Genomic DNA, 15,627 nt, shown 5'->3' with positions numbered 1-15,627 from the left:
AACTTCAACATCTCAGATCTCACTCCCTCTGAGTGAATGTTGAGTTTTTCTTACAGGCGAAAGGGAAAACATGGAGACTTAACAGAAGTGTCCAAAAGTCTTATTAAAACATGTGTGGTTAGTAGTGAAAAGTGTCGTGAAACTAAATGAACAGCATGTAATTATTTTTCATATTACTAAGCTAACTTGTTCCAAGCCTGTACAACTATAACAGAATTGCACATTAGGAGTAACTGAATGAAATGGTGTATTTGTTAAAGACGTTCTTCATTGTGGGTGCAACAGACACAAATACATTAAATGAATGCAACATTTTTCTGCTTAGGCTCTTATTTATTTCAAATCATGGAAACTAACGAAAAGTATACGAAGATAGTAACTGTTCTCGAAAGAACAGATACTACAGATGGCCGTGCAGCTTCTCTAGAATAAATGATAGTTAATTTAAACCCTCAGCTGCCGGCAGGTGTTGTTGATATACCTCGATCGGGACAGCTGAAAAAGTGTGCCCCGACCGGGGCTCGAACCCGAGACCTCCTGCTTACATGACGAGTGTGTGCGAGTAATGAGTGGATGGGCAAATATCTATTAGGTACATTACGTATGTAGATTGTGGACAGTTGGGAATGTGAGTCTCACGGGAAGCGTGCACGGGGTAAGTCCCTGCAGTTGTGCTATTCATCTGTGTCCTCGGTGGCTGAGGGTTTCAATTAATTATCGTCTAATGAAAAGGATAGTTGCTGCTTACCATATAGTGGAGATGCTGAGTCACAGAAAGGCACAACAAAAATACTCACTTTCTGACAGTGTTTTCGTTGTGCCTTTCAGCGAGTCAGCATCTCTGCTATATGGTGAGTAGTGACTATCCTTTTCATTATATTGTTACATTCCATCCTGGATTTTCCATTGTTTAAATCATGGAATCTATTTCTTTAATGATGGAAATTAAATATGTTTAACTCAGAGGAAAAAACTTCACAGAATCAAGAAATGGAAGGTGTTAATCCACTAGCACAAAGCATAATTCACTAAATACTAATTTAATAACTGCACTGTCAGCTGTCTTATGTTAGTCAGTGACATTGATAATAACAGCAGCAACAGTTAAAAAATTCACACACAAGATACTTTTTTTATGACTATAAATCACTGACAATAAGATTCAGGATGTTGACAAAAGGAGTTTAAAGATCTATGGAATACTTTGCCAGATATTTTAATAAAGGGATAAAATATTACACTTACTTTCTAAAACTTCTTTCAGCAGTAAACTATTTTCTCGTAGTTCTTTTGATAGAGCCTCCTTTTGATTTTTAACTTCTATTAAATCTTTTTCAAGGATTTTATTTCTAAGCCTTTCTTTGCTTTCATCCCTACTAACTTCCACCAATTTTGCTTCTAAGAGTTTCAGAGCAACAGAGTATTCTTCCTTTGTCTGCAATCATCCAATAATTAGGCAAATAACATATTATTACATCTATAAATCATTTACACAAATAGTGGGTCACCTTATTAAGCTTCCTGTAGGCTGTTTCCACATGTGTACTGTTTTGATAAAGCTTTAACTCCTTCTCTAAAATATCAACTTCTTTAACAGATACTCGCCACATATCAACAGCTACTTCCTTCTCCTGTTATAAACAAAAAGTCTGTTTAATTCAAACTGGACATACAATATGCAATAACAACACACTAAATAAATAAGACTAATTCAAACCACATGAACTGACCTATTTGGTATAAAAATGTGAAAAGAAGGTACTAATCCACATGTGCACTAACCAATATGTATATATGCTCACTAAAAGAAACAACATCTTTCACATACTGCTTCCCTTTTTCAGAATACCTGCAAAGCACCATTACAGAAATAGAAGAAAGCTCTTTTCCTTCACTTATCAGTGCCCACCCCATTTATTTCCTCTCCCATTAGCCTCATTTCTACTCAACATTGCACGACTGTCATGTGGGTCTTAAAATGTGTGTCAGTGACTCTTTTACACTGAAGCCTTATAAAAAATAAGTGACAGTTGAACACAGCAAAATTCTGTTCTGCAGGACTGATCATCACACACAAATTTCTACATTTTCAAGGTGAATGTTGATCAACTAATTTAATATTTTTTTAACCCATAAAATAAATTTTAGGAAAAATTCACAGAAATTTGGTATATTTAAGTAAAGGCAACCCCCCCCCCCCCCGAACCATGGACCTTGCGTGCCTCAGCGATACAGACAGCCGTACCGTAGCTGCAAACACATAGGAGGGGTATCTGTTGAGAGTCCAGACAAATGTGGGGTTCCTGAAGAGGGGCAGCAGCATTTCAGTACTTACAAGGGCAACAGTCTGGATGATTGACTGATCTTGCCTTGTGACACTAACCAAAACGGCCTTGCTATGCTGGTACTGTGAACGGCTGAAAGCAAGGGGAAACTACAGCCGTAATTTTTCGCGAGGGCATGCAGCTTTACTGTATGGTTAAATGATAATGGCGTCCTATTGGGTAAAATATTCCGCAGGTAAAATAGTCCCCCATTCGGATATCCAGGCGGGGACTACTCAGGAGGATGTCATTATCAGGAGAAAGAAAACTGGCATTCTAAGGATCGGAGCATGGAATGTCAGATCCCTTAATCGAGCAGGTAGGTTAGAAAATTTAAAAAGGGAAATGGATAGGTTAAAGTTAGATATAGTGGGAATAAGTGAAGTTCGGTGGCAGGAGAAACAAGACTTTTGGTCAGGCGATTACAGGGTTATAAATATGAAATCAAATAGGGGTAATGCAGGAGTAGGTATAATAATGAATAAAAAAATAGGAGTGCGGGTAAGCCACCCCAAACAGCATAGTGAACGCATTATTGTGGCCAAGATAGACACGAAGCCCATGCCTACTACAGTAGTACAAGTTTATATGCCAACTAGCTCTGCAGATGACGAAGAAATTGAAGAAATGTATGATAACATAAAAGAAATTATTCAGATAGTGAAGGGAGATGAAAATTTAATAGTCATGGGTGACTGGAATTCAGCAGTAGGAAAAGGGAAAGAAGGAAACGTAGTAGGTGAATATGGATTGGGGGTAAGAAATGAAAGAGGAAGCCGCCTGGTAGAATTTTGCACACAGCAAAACTTAATCATAGCTAACACTTTGTTCAAGAATAATAAAAGAAGGTTGTATACATGGAAGAAGCCTGGAGATACTAATAGGTTTTACACAGATTATTTAATGGTAAGACAGAGATTTACGAACCACGTTTTAAATTGTAAGACATTTCCAGAGGAAGATGTGGACTCTGACCACAATCTATTGGTTATGAACTGTAGATTAAAACTGAAGAAACTGCAAAAAGGTGGGAATTTAAGGAGATGGGACCTGGATGAACTGACTAAACTAGCGGTTGTACAGAGCTTCAGGGAGAGCATAAGGGAAAAATTGACGGGAATGGGGGAAAGAAATACAGTAGAAGAAGAATGGGTAGCTTTGAGGGATGAAGTAGTGAAGGCAGCAGAGGATCAAGTAGGTAAAAAGACAAGGGCTAGTAGAAATCCTTGGGTAAAAGAAGAAATATTGAATTTAATTGATGAAAGGAGGAAATATAAAAATGCAGTAAATGAAGCAGGCAAAAAGGAATACAAACGTCTCAAAAATGAGATCGACAGGAAGTACAAAATGGCTAAGCACGGACGCTATAGGACAAATGTAAGGATGTAGAGGCTTATCTCACTAGGGTAAGATAGATACTGCCTACAGGAAAATTAAAGAGATCTTTGGAGAAAAGAGAACCACTTGTATGAATTTCAAGAGCTCAGATGGAAACCCAGTTCTAAGCAAAGAAGGGAAAGCAGAAAGGTGGAAGGAGTATATAGAGGGTCCATGCAAGGGCAATGTACTTGAGGCCAATATTATGGAAATGGAAGAGGATGCAGATGAAGATGAAATGGGAGATATGTTACTGTGTGAAGAGTTTGACAGAGCACTGAAAGATCTAAGTCAAAACAAGGCCCCAGGAATAGACAACATTCCATTAGAACTACTGACAGCCTTGGGAAAGCCAGTCCTGATAAAACTTTACCATCTGATGAGCAAGATGTATGAGACAGGCAAAATACCCTCAGACTTCAAGAAGAATATAATAATTCCAATCCCAAAGAAAGCAGGTGTTGACATATGTGAAAATTACCAAACTATCTGTTTAATAAGTCATGGCTGCAAAATACTAACACGAATTCTTTACAGACGAATGGAAAAAGTAGTAGAAGCCGACCTCGGCGAAGATCAGTTTGGATTCCATAGAAATATTGGAACATGTGAGGCAATACTGACCCTACAACTTATCTTAGAAGCTGGATTAAGGAAAGGCAAACCTACGTTTCTAGCATTTGTAGACTTAGAGAAAGTTTTTGACAATGTTGACTGGAATACTCTATTCCAAATTCTGAAGGTGGCAGGGGAAAAATACAGGGAGCGAAAGGCTATTTACAATTTGTACAGAAACCAGATGGCAGTTATAAGAGTCGAGGGACATGAAAGGGAAGCAGGGTTCGGAAGGGAGCGAGACAGGGTTGTAGCCTCTCCCCGATATTATTCAATCTGTATATTGAGCAAGCAATAAAGGAAACAAAAGAAAAGTTCGGAGTATGTATTAAAATCCATGGAGAAGAAATAAAAACTTTAAGGTTCACCGATGACATTGTAATTCTGTCAGAGACAGCAAAGGACTTGGAAGAGCAGTTGAATGGAATGGATAGTGTCTTGAAAAGAGGACATACAGGGTGTTTCAAAAATGACCGGTATATTTGAAACGGCAATAAAAACTAAACGAGCAGCGATAGAAATACACCGTTTGTTGCAATATGCTTGGGACAACAGTACATTTTCAGGCGGACAAACTTTCGAAATTACAGTAGTTACAATTTTCAACAACAGATGGCGCTGCAAGTGATGTGAAAGATATAGAAGACAACGCAGTCTGTGGGTGCGCCATTCTGTACGTCGTCTTTCTGCTGTAATCGTGTGCTGTTCACAACGTGCAAGTGTGCTGTAGACAACATGGTTTATTCCTTAGAACAGAGGATTTTTCTGGTGTTGGAATTCCACCGCCTAGAACACAGTGTTGTTGCAACAAGACGAAGTTTTCAACGGAGGTTTAATGTAACAAAAGGACCGAAAAGCGATGCAATAAAGGATCTGTTTGAAAAATTTCAACGTACTGGGATCGTGACGGATGAACGTGCTGGAAAGGTAGGGCGACCGCGTACGGCAACCACAGAGGGCAACGCGCAGCTAGTGCAGCAGGTGATCCAACAGCGGCCTCGGGTTTCCGTTCGCCGTGTTGCAGCTGCGGTCCAAATGACGCCAACGTCCACGTATCGTCTCATGCGCCAGAGTTTACACCTCTATCCATACAAAATTCAAACGCGGCAACCCCTCAGCGCCGCTACCATTGCTGCACGAGAGACATTCGCTAACGATATAGTGCACAGGATTGATGACGGCGATATGCATGTGGGCAGCATTTGGTTTACTGACGAAGCTTATTTTTACCCGGACGGCTTCGTCAATAAACAGAACTGGCGCATATGGGGAACCGAAAAGCCCCATGTTGCAGTCCCATCGTCCCTGCATCCTCAAAAAGTACTGGTCTGGGCCGCCATTTCTTCCAAAGGAATCATTGGCCCATTTTTCAGCTCCAAAACGATTACTGCATCACGCTATCTGGACATTCTTCGTGAATTTGTGGCGGTACAAACTGCCTTAGACGACACTGCGAACACCTCGTGGTTTATGCAAGATGGTGCCCGGCCACATCGCACGGCCGACGTCTTTAATTTCCTGAATGAATATTTCGATGATCGTGTGATTGCTTTGGGCTATCCGAAACATACAGGAGGCGGCGTGGATTGGCCTCCCTATTCGCCAGACATGAACCCCTGTGACTTCTTTCTGTGGGGACACTTGAAAGACCAGGTGTACCGCCAGAATCCAGAAACAATTGAACAGCTGAAGCAGTACATCTCATCTGCATGTGAAGCCATTCCGCCAGACACGTTGTCAAAGGTTTCGGGTAATTTCATTCAGAGACTACGCCATATTATTGCCACGCATGGTGGATATGTGAAAAATATCGTACTGTAGAGTTTCCCAGACTGCAGCGCCATCTGTTGTTGAAAATTGTAACTACTGTAATTTCGAAAGTTTGTCTGCCTGAAAATGTACTGTTGTCCCAAGCATATTGCAACAAACGGTGTATTTCTATCGCTGCTCGTTTAGTTTTTATTGCCGTTTCAAATATACCGGTCATTTTTGAAACACCCTGTAAGATGAACATCAACGAAAGCAAAATGAGGATAATGGAATGTAGTCGAATTAAGTCGGGTGATGCTGAGGGAATTAGATTAGGAAATGAGACACTTAAAGTAGTAAAGGAGTTTTGCTATCTGGGGAGCAAAATAACTGAAGATGGCCGAAGTAGAGAGGATATAAAATGTAGAATGGCAATGGAAAGGAAAGCGTTTCTGAAGAAGAGAAATTTGTTAACAGCAAGTATAGATTTAAGTGTCAGGAAGTCGTTTCTGAAAGTATTTGTATGGAGTGTAGCCATGTATGGAAGTGAAACATGGACGATAAATAGTTTGGACGAGAAGAGAATAGAAGCTTTTGAAATGTGGTGCTACAGAAGAATGCTGAAGATTAGATGGGTAGATCACATAACTAATGAGGAGGTATTGAATAGAATTGGGGGGAAGAGGAGTTTGTGGCACAACTTTACTAGAAGAAGGGATCGGTTGGTAGGACATGTTCTGAGGCATCAAGGGATCACCAATTTAGTATTGGAGGGCAGCATGGAGGGTAAAAATTGTAGAGGGAGACCAAGAGATGAATACACTAAGCAGATTCAGAGGGATGTAGGTTGCAGTAGGTACTGGGAGATGAAGCAGCTTGCACAGGATAGAGTAGCATGGAGAGCTGCATCAAACCAGTCTCAGGACTGAACACCACAAAAACCTTACTTAAAAAAAGAAAACATATAATACCATTTATGAGAAATAAGGAACATTTACCAAGCTGGAACAATAATTTAGCCAAATGAAGTCACACTGTGTGATAGAGTTTTGAAGCCTGATGAAATGACCCCAATGACTTACACTCCTTACCAATAAACAACTAATATCTTAAACATGAAAACTAAAGGCAGTGAACTGCTTCACTCTCTTTCTCTCTCTCCCTCTCTCTCTCTCTCTAGCTCTCTCTCTCTCTCTCTCTCTCTCTCACACACACACACACACACACACACACACACACACACACACATGAGCACATGTTTCTGCAGATCCCAGCAGGAAGAAGAATTTTCCCAAGTCATGGAGTCAAAAGCAAATTAATTATTGTGTCATAAGAAAAGTTCACTTGGAAAAAAATTTTAAATTATGAAAAAGTAGGGCTGGCCAGTCATGACCTTTAGGAGGAGATATCCTTAGTATATACTGCAGACAAACACACAGAAAAGTACAGGAAACTATCCTAGCAGTTTTCTATACAAAGGCTAATGAACCTGTTTTATGACAATGAACATTACATCTGATAAATTTTGATATTACAATATGACAAGTAAGGGCAAAAGAAAATGATGGCTGCTTCAACAAACACATCACACAGGTTGACATGACAACACGCAATACCTAGCAAAAATATGATGCAGTAACTGGAATGCAGTTCAGCAGGTTTCATATGAGAAGGGGTTTCTACAACACGGTGCAGCTGCCTCAGTGCAATTTCCCTGCCACAGCTAAAGTTATCACCCAACTAGCAGCATACTGTCTACAGTGAAACACACATGAACCCAGCAACATTCAGTGCAGAATTACCTAGTCATATGTCAAAAAGCTCTATATAGAGTGAGCAGACTTTTTTTCTACGCCATGTCCTGCAAACGATCTTTAGCAACAGAGTAGAGTACTTTTATCTTTAGTAACTTGTATGCATATAGTGTTTCTATTTCAAATCAATCAGTGACAGTTCCAAATTATTAATTGAAGATCAAGAAAAAATCATAATGCTTGCAATAGAACAGTGCTCCACAGTCATGGGAAAAACAATGAATATGACTAGCCAGCTCTTGATCTCCCTCTGTGTTAAACACCAGCTCATCCGTTGGTAGTGATCTTCATTAGCAGTCTTTGGTGTTGACCCAATCTCTAATCAGGTGTTGACCCAATACGGCCCAGGACTCTGTCCAACACACTAATGTGCCTGCACAGAGTAGGACGCCAGTCAGATCATCACCTAGGACATCAGCCAGACATCGACCAAACACTGACCTAGGACACTGATTTGGACTATAGTGAGAACTCCATCATTCTACCAGAAGTGGCTCTTATTTTCCATTTAATGTCAGAACTGTGAACTAGTCATCTGTGTGTTACCAATAAAAATGTTCTTTCATTGTAACCTGTGGACCAACTTAATTACGTGATATCCTCGCCAACTCGTGAAGACCGAGACATAAAGGTGGCAATGAAGAAAAATCTTATACGTGAGACAATGAGGAATGGTCTTACATGTGTGGCTTTTCTTTCACGGACACTTCTCTCATCGTCATGATCTCCAAGACTTGTCCTGGATTAGAATGCTCACTCCTGCAACTTTCCCAGTTACGGGGTCTGCATTTGCAACATCTTACCCAAGGCATTGCTCACTTGACTCATCACTGTTTGATGACAAGTGCCCCACATGTTACAGACGGACAGACAGAACAGCACACCTTCTCCATCTTGCACGGCACTGAACTTCTTTGACAGAGTCTCAACTGTTCTGATGCCCTTCCCCAGTTCAGGACACAGTGCAACTGCCAGGACACAGTGCAGCTGCCGTCAATCCCAGGGCATTTCTCACTCGACTCACCACTGTTCGGTGACAAGTGCCCCACTTACTACAGACGGAAAGACAGAACAGCACGGTTTCTCCACCCTGAATGGCACTTCCTGTGCACTACTGAGCTTCTTTGACAGAGTCTCAACTGTTCCGAAGCCCACCCCCAGCTCAGGACACAGTGCAGCTATTGTCAATCCTCCACAGCTCGACAATGCTTCGGATTCATGACCCACTGGCTCAACCTGTTTCTCAACATCTCTAGGCTTCTCATTGTGCCTTTGCTGGCTGCCTCCAGCTCCTCTGTATTCAGTATCACTGCCTAAATTGCTGTTTTCTTAGGTTTTGTTGCTCCCTATTGCTCTATCACTTCCTCGGCCTCTGCTGCCTTCTCCAATTCTGGCAAATCCTTTGGCTCCACCACCCTCTCCAACAATCCTGTCTCTTCAGGCTCTGCCAATTCCTACACCCCAGAAGCCTCCTCCAAAGCGCTCCAGCTCTGCAGGCCCTGCCAGCTCCTGCAAAATGGCCCCCCTTTGCCTTTCCGTTTGGTTGTCCCATAGACTGGTTTCACTCAAAAGGATGAATGAATAATCCAACTGATATGTAGAGTTGATTATTTTTCAACAATCAACTGAATTGACTGTTTTTGTTTGATTGTTCCCAACAATACAATCTGGGTTGCCACTGCACTCCTACGCATGCCACCATGTTCCTATGTAACCTACTGCACTCCTATACATGCCACTGTGCTCCTACATGCGCCACCAAACTCCTACATGCAGCACTGCACTCCTACACACCCCACCATGTGAGTCCACTACCATACTGCAGCCTTTTGCACCTGTTGCTGCTTCTGCATTTGGAACTTGGCCCACAGTCTGCGTGGCATTGCTCCACTTCCTCACCAGTCTGACACCAACTTTTCTGGATGGGTCTTCCATTTTTCTTTTGTGAATCTCTGATGCAAATGTTTTCTTCTGTGCCTTCTTTGTGCAGAGGTTTTCCTTTTCCTCCAGTGCCTTTCCTTCACATGTTCCAATCCATTTCCTCCTTCTGCATCATCGGTGCCCTAGCGTCCAACGGCTTCTTCTCCCTAGCGCACTCACATTATGGATTACTACTTCCCCCTCCAAACTCACTGTGTGCTCATCCCGTTCTCCACTTTTTGGTGCCTCTATTGCCCTAAGCACCCCTTCTCCATCTCTCGTTCATCTCCTCCTCCCCCTCCCCCTCCCCCTCCCGGCCGTCTGTGACCGATGGCTTCGCAATCTCTTTTGAAGGGGAGAAGGTCTGTGATTTCTGGCCACTCACCTGGCAATGTACCACCATGGAACACACATGTGGCAGGTGGACTGCCGTACCTTCAGCGTCCTCTGCTGAAGCCAGATACATGCGGCAATCCCAACTAAGGTCGCACACATCCTGCTGTGTTCATACCAGACGACAACAGCAACATAAACATCCCCCTGTGTATGTGTCAGACTCCAGCAGACTCCCAACAGGCACCAGCATCGCCAGTCAGCAGTGCATGCAGCTGATTGCAGTGCTGCAAATGTGGCATTACTTTTCTCCTGTGTGCCACATGATATGCATCCTCATCTCATGAGACTCTCAAGTAAATCTTTGCACAGGAGTACTTAAGTTGCTGCACAACCATTAGCCAGCACTTGCTTTCACTCCAGGCTTTTTTGTTAGTCAAGTATGTGTTGCTAAACTTATGTCACCTGTGAAACTTGGGTTAACTTCTGATTTACCTAGTAAGTCTAAGAATGTTTATGCCCTCCTGTACGTGTATATTAGAGAATAAGCTGCTGATATCAAAAGAACCCACAGCAGAACTCGAATTATTCAGATGACTCAGTACCAGACCTGATAACGATAACCAAATATCCAGATAATTGAATAAATCATGAACTCAGGTAATTTCTTTTTAAAACCGCTAAATTTGTATTTACATACTACTGTAATATTAATTTAATGACTGCAAAACAATGTTGTTTAGATTTTGTACAGTACAGTAGTTATGTAGTATTACTTCTTGAACATATCGGTCAGAGTCACTTATTTTGCTGTCTTCAGTCATTTCCATCCAGCCATGTCTCGCATCCACTTGATGGTGAGTGGCTGTATATTGTCAGACTCAGGCTGCTGCCTCACCCATGTTAGACACGCAAATGCTTCACCAGCTAAAGATCGCGCATCTGGTTCAGCGACACTGTCACCCACCTGGCCATCAGTTTCTTCTCTCACAATTTGAATGATTTCATCATCAATGAGAATTTGGAATCGAGGTCCGAAGAATCACAACCAAGTAACTCACCTATATCCTCTGCACTGCAGTCTGAATGTCCAGGAATTTTTAAAAGGATCTTTCTTATTTTCTCAAGTGATACTTCATCCTCTACCACTTCTGTTTCTTCCTCTTCCTTTTCATGCTTCTTCTTTTCACCTTTGTCTTTCTGTACCTCATCTTTGGTTGAAATGCCTTTCAATTTATTCCAAGCTCTTTTTAATGTGGTTGTCTTCATCATATTCCATGTTTCTCCCACCATCTGAGAGCAGTCTTTTATATTTAATTGTTGGCGATGAGTCGCAACGCCACCTTCATTTACTTCTATCAAAAGCTTCCTCAACATTTGTCTTTTGTAATATGGCAACTAACTGACCCATTGGCTGGAGCAAACTCGTTACATTTGGCAGTAGGCCTTTTGGTATTTTTTTTTACACCAGTTGCAAAAATTGAATCATACCATTTACGAAAAAAGTAGCAATCACTCAGGCCTTTGGTTGATTCTTGTGAAAGATGGGAAATTTTTTGACATATTTGAAATCCTGTTTTTTTTTTTTTTTTTCGATTTTCCTATCTACAGAAGGGGTACATTGTGATTTCCCATAGAATTAGCACAGTCTTTATTAACCTTATGGCCAGAAACAATAGTTTTCCTTTTAGAAGCTAAAGTTGTTTTAGGCAAGGCCTTCCAAGTAAAGCCTCACATCTTTGTTGAACGAAAATTCAGGGTCATAAGGATCTGCTTAAATTTTGAATTTCTCAATAAAATTTTCTGCTGCTTTTGGGTGTATGATAGTTTTTCACTATTAAACTCCAACTTGCTAATACAGTGCCTTGCCTTGAAATTCTGTAGCCAGCTATTGCTCACTTTAAATTAACACAAACTGTTAATTTTCTCAACTAAAAGATGGTTTTTGCAAACAAATGGCACTGAAAGAGGGTTTTCCAATGCTCGCTGCTGCAAATACCACTTGAACACAGCCTCTTCAAGCTTCCCCCCCCCCTCCCCCCCCTCCCTGTTGTTCTCATTGCTTTTGCTCGATGAAATCCCATCTTCATTCTCAAGGACAAACACAAAGTTTAAAACTGAGGATTTGTTTTTTATGTCTGAAACTGAAGATGTTCCCACACTAAACATCTCACCTAACTGCTTACCACTCATGCTTTTGCCTATTTGTTCAAGGACATTTACTTTGTCTGCCAATGATAAAACAATTCATTTCCTTTCAGAAGACATATGCTGGGCAGTAAAGTAAACCATGTGCACAACGCAAAGCAAAAGACACAGAAGATGGAATATATAGGGACAAATCAGTCTATACATTAAGGACACGACACATACTGATATAGGTCACAATATGATGAGCGCCATACATACAACAATGCTCACATTGTGTGTACAACAATTTGCATACTGTATTCATTGTGCACTGGAAGATTTTTGTCTTTTAATACATTCGCTTCAGATTAATTTCAGAACAATAAATTAGTTTATATTGTACTATATACTGTAATAAATATCAAAGAAAACCAACATTTTTAGTTTTACATTTTTTTTCCTCAAAGCAATCTGGATAATAGGTGACCTGGATAGCTGGATTTTAGATAATTGGAGTTTGTGGCTTGTAACTTTTAACTTATTCAAGATGTCACACAGTTTCTGCTCTTTGATTCTCATCAATAGATCTGTTAATGTTTAGCAATGTTAAATGTCTGAAGAAATACAATTCTGAGATTCAACTCTGTTGAACAAAATCTAATATTATTGAAAATATAATACAAATATTATAATAAAGATAGTAAAAAATCTTAATGTTGACTGTGATTTTTACACTGCAGCGATACCAAAAATTCAGATTTAGTTTTCTCAGAATAAGCTGCCTTTTGATAGCAATCAATGATCCTCCAATCAAGATTAGAGAAAGAAATATTACATTATGGGATCAAATATGACTGGTCCTACAAAACTATAGATGCAGTACTTCTTCAACCAATAGTAATACTGCAGAAAGCTTTTGATGACATGGAAATATACTTCCACCAGAACTGTCGTGGTTTTAATTCATCAATCACTGCTACATGTGATATATTTCAGCAATACTATTATAATGCAATATATATCATTCCTAGCAGCTCTGCACTTTTTAGCCATTCTGGTCACTTACCTCAGTTACTATAAAATATATCCTATGAGACATTACAATATCTGAGTACATAATTATACCTAAACCATTGGTTAAGAAATGTCAAGGAGCCATGGTAGTGAGCATTTGGGTGTCTGTACTGTTTTGTGTGTGAATGTGTGTACTTTCCACCATAAAAAGAGCTAGAGATCAAAAGCTAGTTAATACCATATCCTGTTACATTGTCTATGCTGCACATGTTAGTGTTCTAAAGGCAAATGGTTGCCTTTTCTTTATTTTGTGTGTAATTAAGAGATGTCCTGTAAATTAGTTAATTCAACTGTACCTGAAGTGCAGCCTGGAGCTGCTTCTCCAGATTTGACACAAGATCTGAATTCTTGTGGTCTCTGGAACATACTTTTGAATCCAGATTCACTTTCAGCTTTTCAGACAGTACATCATTTTCATGAAGAACTTTCTTAAGTTCATTCTTCAACTGCGCATGTTCTCTCTGGAAAAGGTTACATGTAGTATACGCAATGTAAGTGAGACAAATGATACAAATATGGGACACAATAAACATGTGACAAAGACAGAAATGTTTTGCTCACACAAAACTTGTTCCCTTTCAGTCAGACAGAAAAGGTTTCTTCTGCAACTTCTGAAAGAGGAGCAGGGCTACAAACCAAAATTCGTTCCATAATTAGCTGAAAGAGATGGATGAAGAACAGAAAACTAAACAGGGAAAAAAAAAAACCAAAAAGCTAGAAAAAGGAAAACACAGACTAAGATCTATGACAAACAAGTGCTAAAGAAAAGGTATTCATAATATGCTGTGTGACGGGAGAGACATGCCATACAGAGAAAGAGAAATGAGATTCTGAACATGAACAATCACAATATATATAGCTTATCTTCAAAAATGGTGGTAAACGTACACCAAAAATATGTTTCCATTAGTATCTACATACTTTTATCAATATGCAAGGGCAGACTCAACACAAAATCAGCACTAACCAAAGCATCAGTTATTCCTAATGGATGGTGGGCTATACAAAGCACAACCTACACCTCAGTATGCCTAAAATACTTATTAAAGGAAAAGCTACCCCCTCTTTACACTGTTTCCGAATGTAACTGATATACCAGTATTTTAGATTTTTTTTTTTTTTTTTTTTTTTTTTTTTTTTTTTTTTTTTTTTTTTTTGAGAACTCAAGAAACATAAATAACTTCATACTCCAGAACAAGTCTCTGCTACTTTGAACAAACCACCAACAAACTGAAGGAACCTATCTCATTTTGCTACAGTTAAGTTAACATGCACGTTTCATTTCACGTGTTCCTCACAGTAACTCCAAAATATCTGTAAAGTACGATTTATTCCACAAGAGGTTCATAGTACCTGAACAGTGTTCATGAAATAATTTTGTCACAATTTTTATACATTTAAAGCCACATCCAGCACTTACACTAGGATAAAAACTCTTCAGTGTCAAAATGAATATTCAACAAACTTTCTTCTGATCACTTTGTCTCAGTCAATTATTAAAAATTTTGGATAACAATTAACATTTTTTTTTTCCTGCCCATTCATAAAGACAGTAACAGAAATAATCAAAAACATGCCATCACTGTTCTCCCGGTGTATACAGACTTACTTCAGTACCCACTTCAACATGCTTACAGTAACATTCTTGAAAACTTCTACATCCAAGAATGGATCCAAACTTGAGGAATGTGCAGAATACTGTAACAGCAACAGCTAAATATTTGCCATTTGTAGGTCCAACAATGTCTGCTTATCTAACAGAAAAGATCAGTGTTACACCAAGTTCACATAATTACAAACACTAAACTATGTGGAAATGTGCAAATAAGTGCCAGTACGTCTTGATGTCAGAGATACAATACCAGCACGCAAGTAAACTGAATAGGGCGGAATGATCAGTTATTGTAAAATCTGTTTCTTCGAGCAGTACCCCATAGCTCGTACAGAATATGCTGCAAAGACAGCGGTGTGTGTGTGTGTGTGTGTGAGTGTGTGTCTGCACAACTGTAAAAATCCATACATCCTTGTACACCGTGTTGGCTTGATACTCAAAACTGTCTCCAGTGACAGGTCACCAGAACACACATGGATAACAAATTCACAAATTTTGAAGAGTGAATGAATGATAGATTTTCAACCGTGGAAAAAAGGTTCACTTTTACATCACAGATAAATGGGAGAATGGATCATTTAGAACAAAGGTTAGATATGGGTTTCAGTCAAGTAGAAGAGATAGATGAACGGTTCGAGATTCAAGTAAACTAGACAGCAAATTGATCTGTGTGTATGCT

General features: G+C 39.8%; 1 protein-coding gene across 1 annotated transcript in view; it reads right to left on the bottom strand.

The window, feature by feature from the left end:
• The window catches only part of LOC126198857 (sodium channel and clathrin linker 1-like), a 97,432-nt gene that overhangs the window by 47,500 nt on the left and 34,305 nt on the right, over positions 1-15,627 (bottom strand). The window contains exons 3-5 of the mRNA XM_049935446.1: positions 13,633-13,797; positions 1,509-1,631; positions 1,246-1,435 (exon numbers count right to left, since the gene is read on the bottom strand). Coding sequence (XP_049791403.1) covers positions 1,246-1,435; positions 1,509-1,631; positions 13,633-13,797 — 478 coding nt within the window. The remainder of the gene's footprint in view (positions 1-1,245; positions 1,436-1,508; positions 1,632-13,632; positions 13,798-15,627) is intronic.

This window comes from Schistocerca nitens, chromosome 8 (assembly GCF_023898315.1).
Source record: "Schistocerca nitens isolate TAMUIC-IGC-003100 chromosome 8, iqSchNite1.1, whole genome shotgun sequence".
Classification (NCBI taxonomy): Eukaryota; Metazoa; Arthropoda; class Insecta; order Orthoptera; family Acrididae; genus Schistocerca; species Schistocerca nitens.
This window is presented reverse-complemented; position numbering and strand designations above follow the sequence as displayed.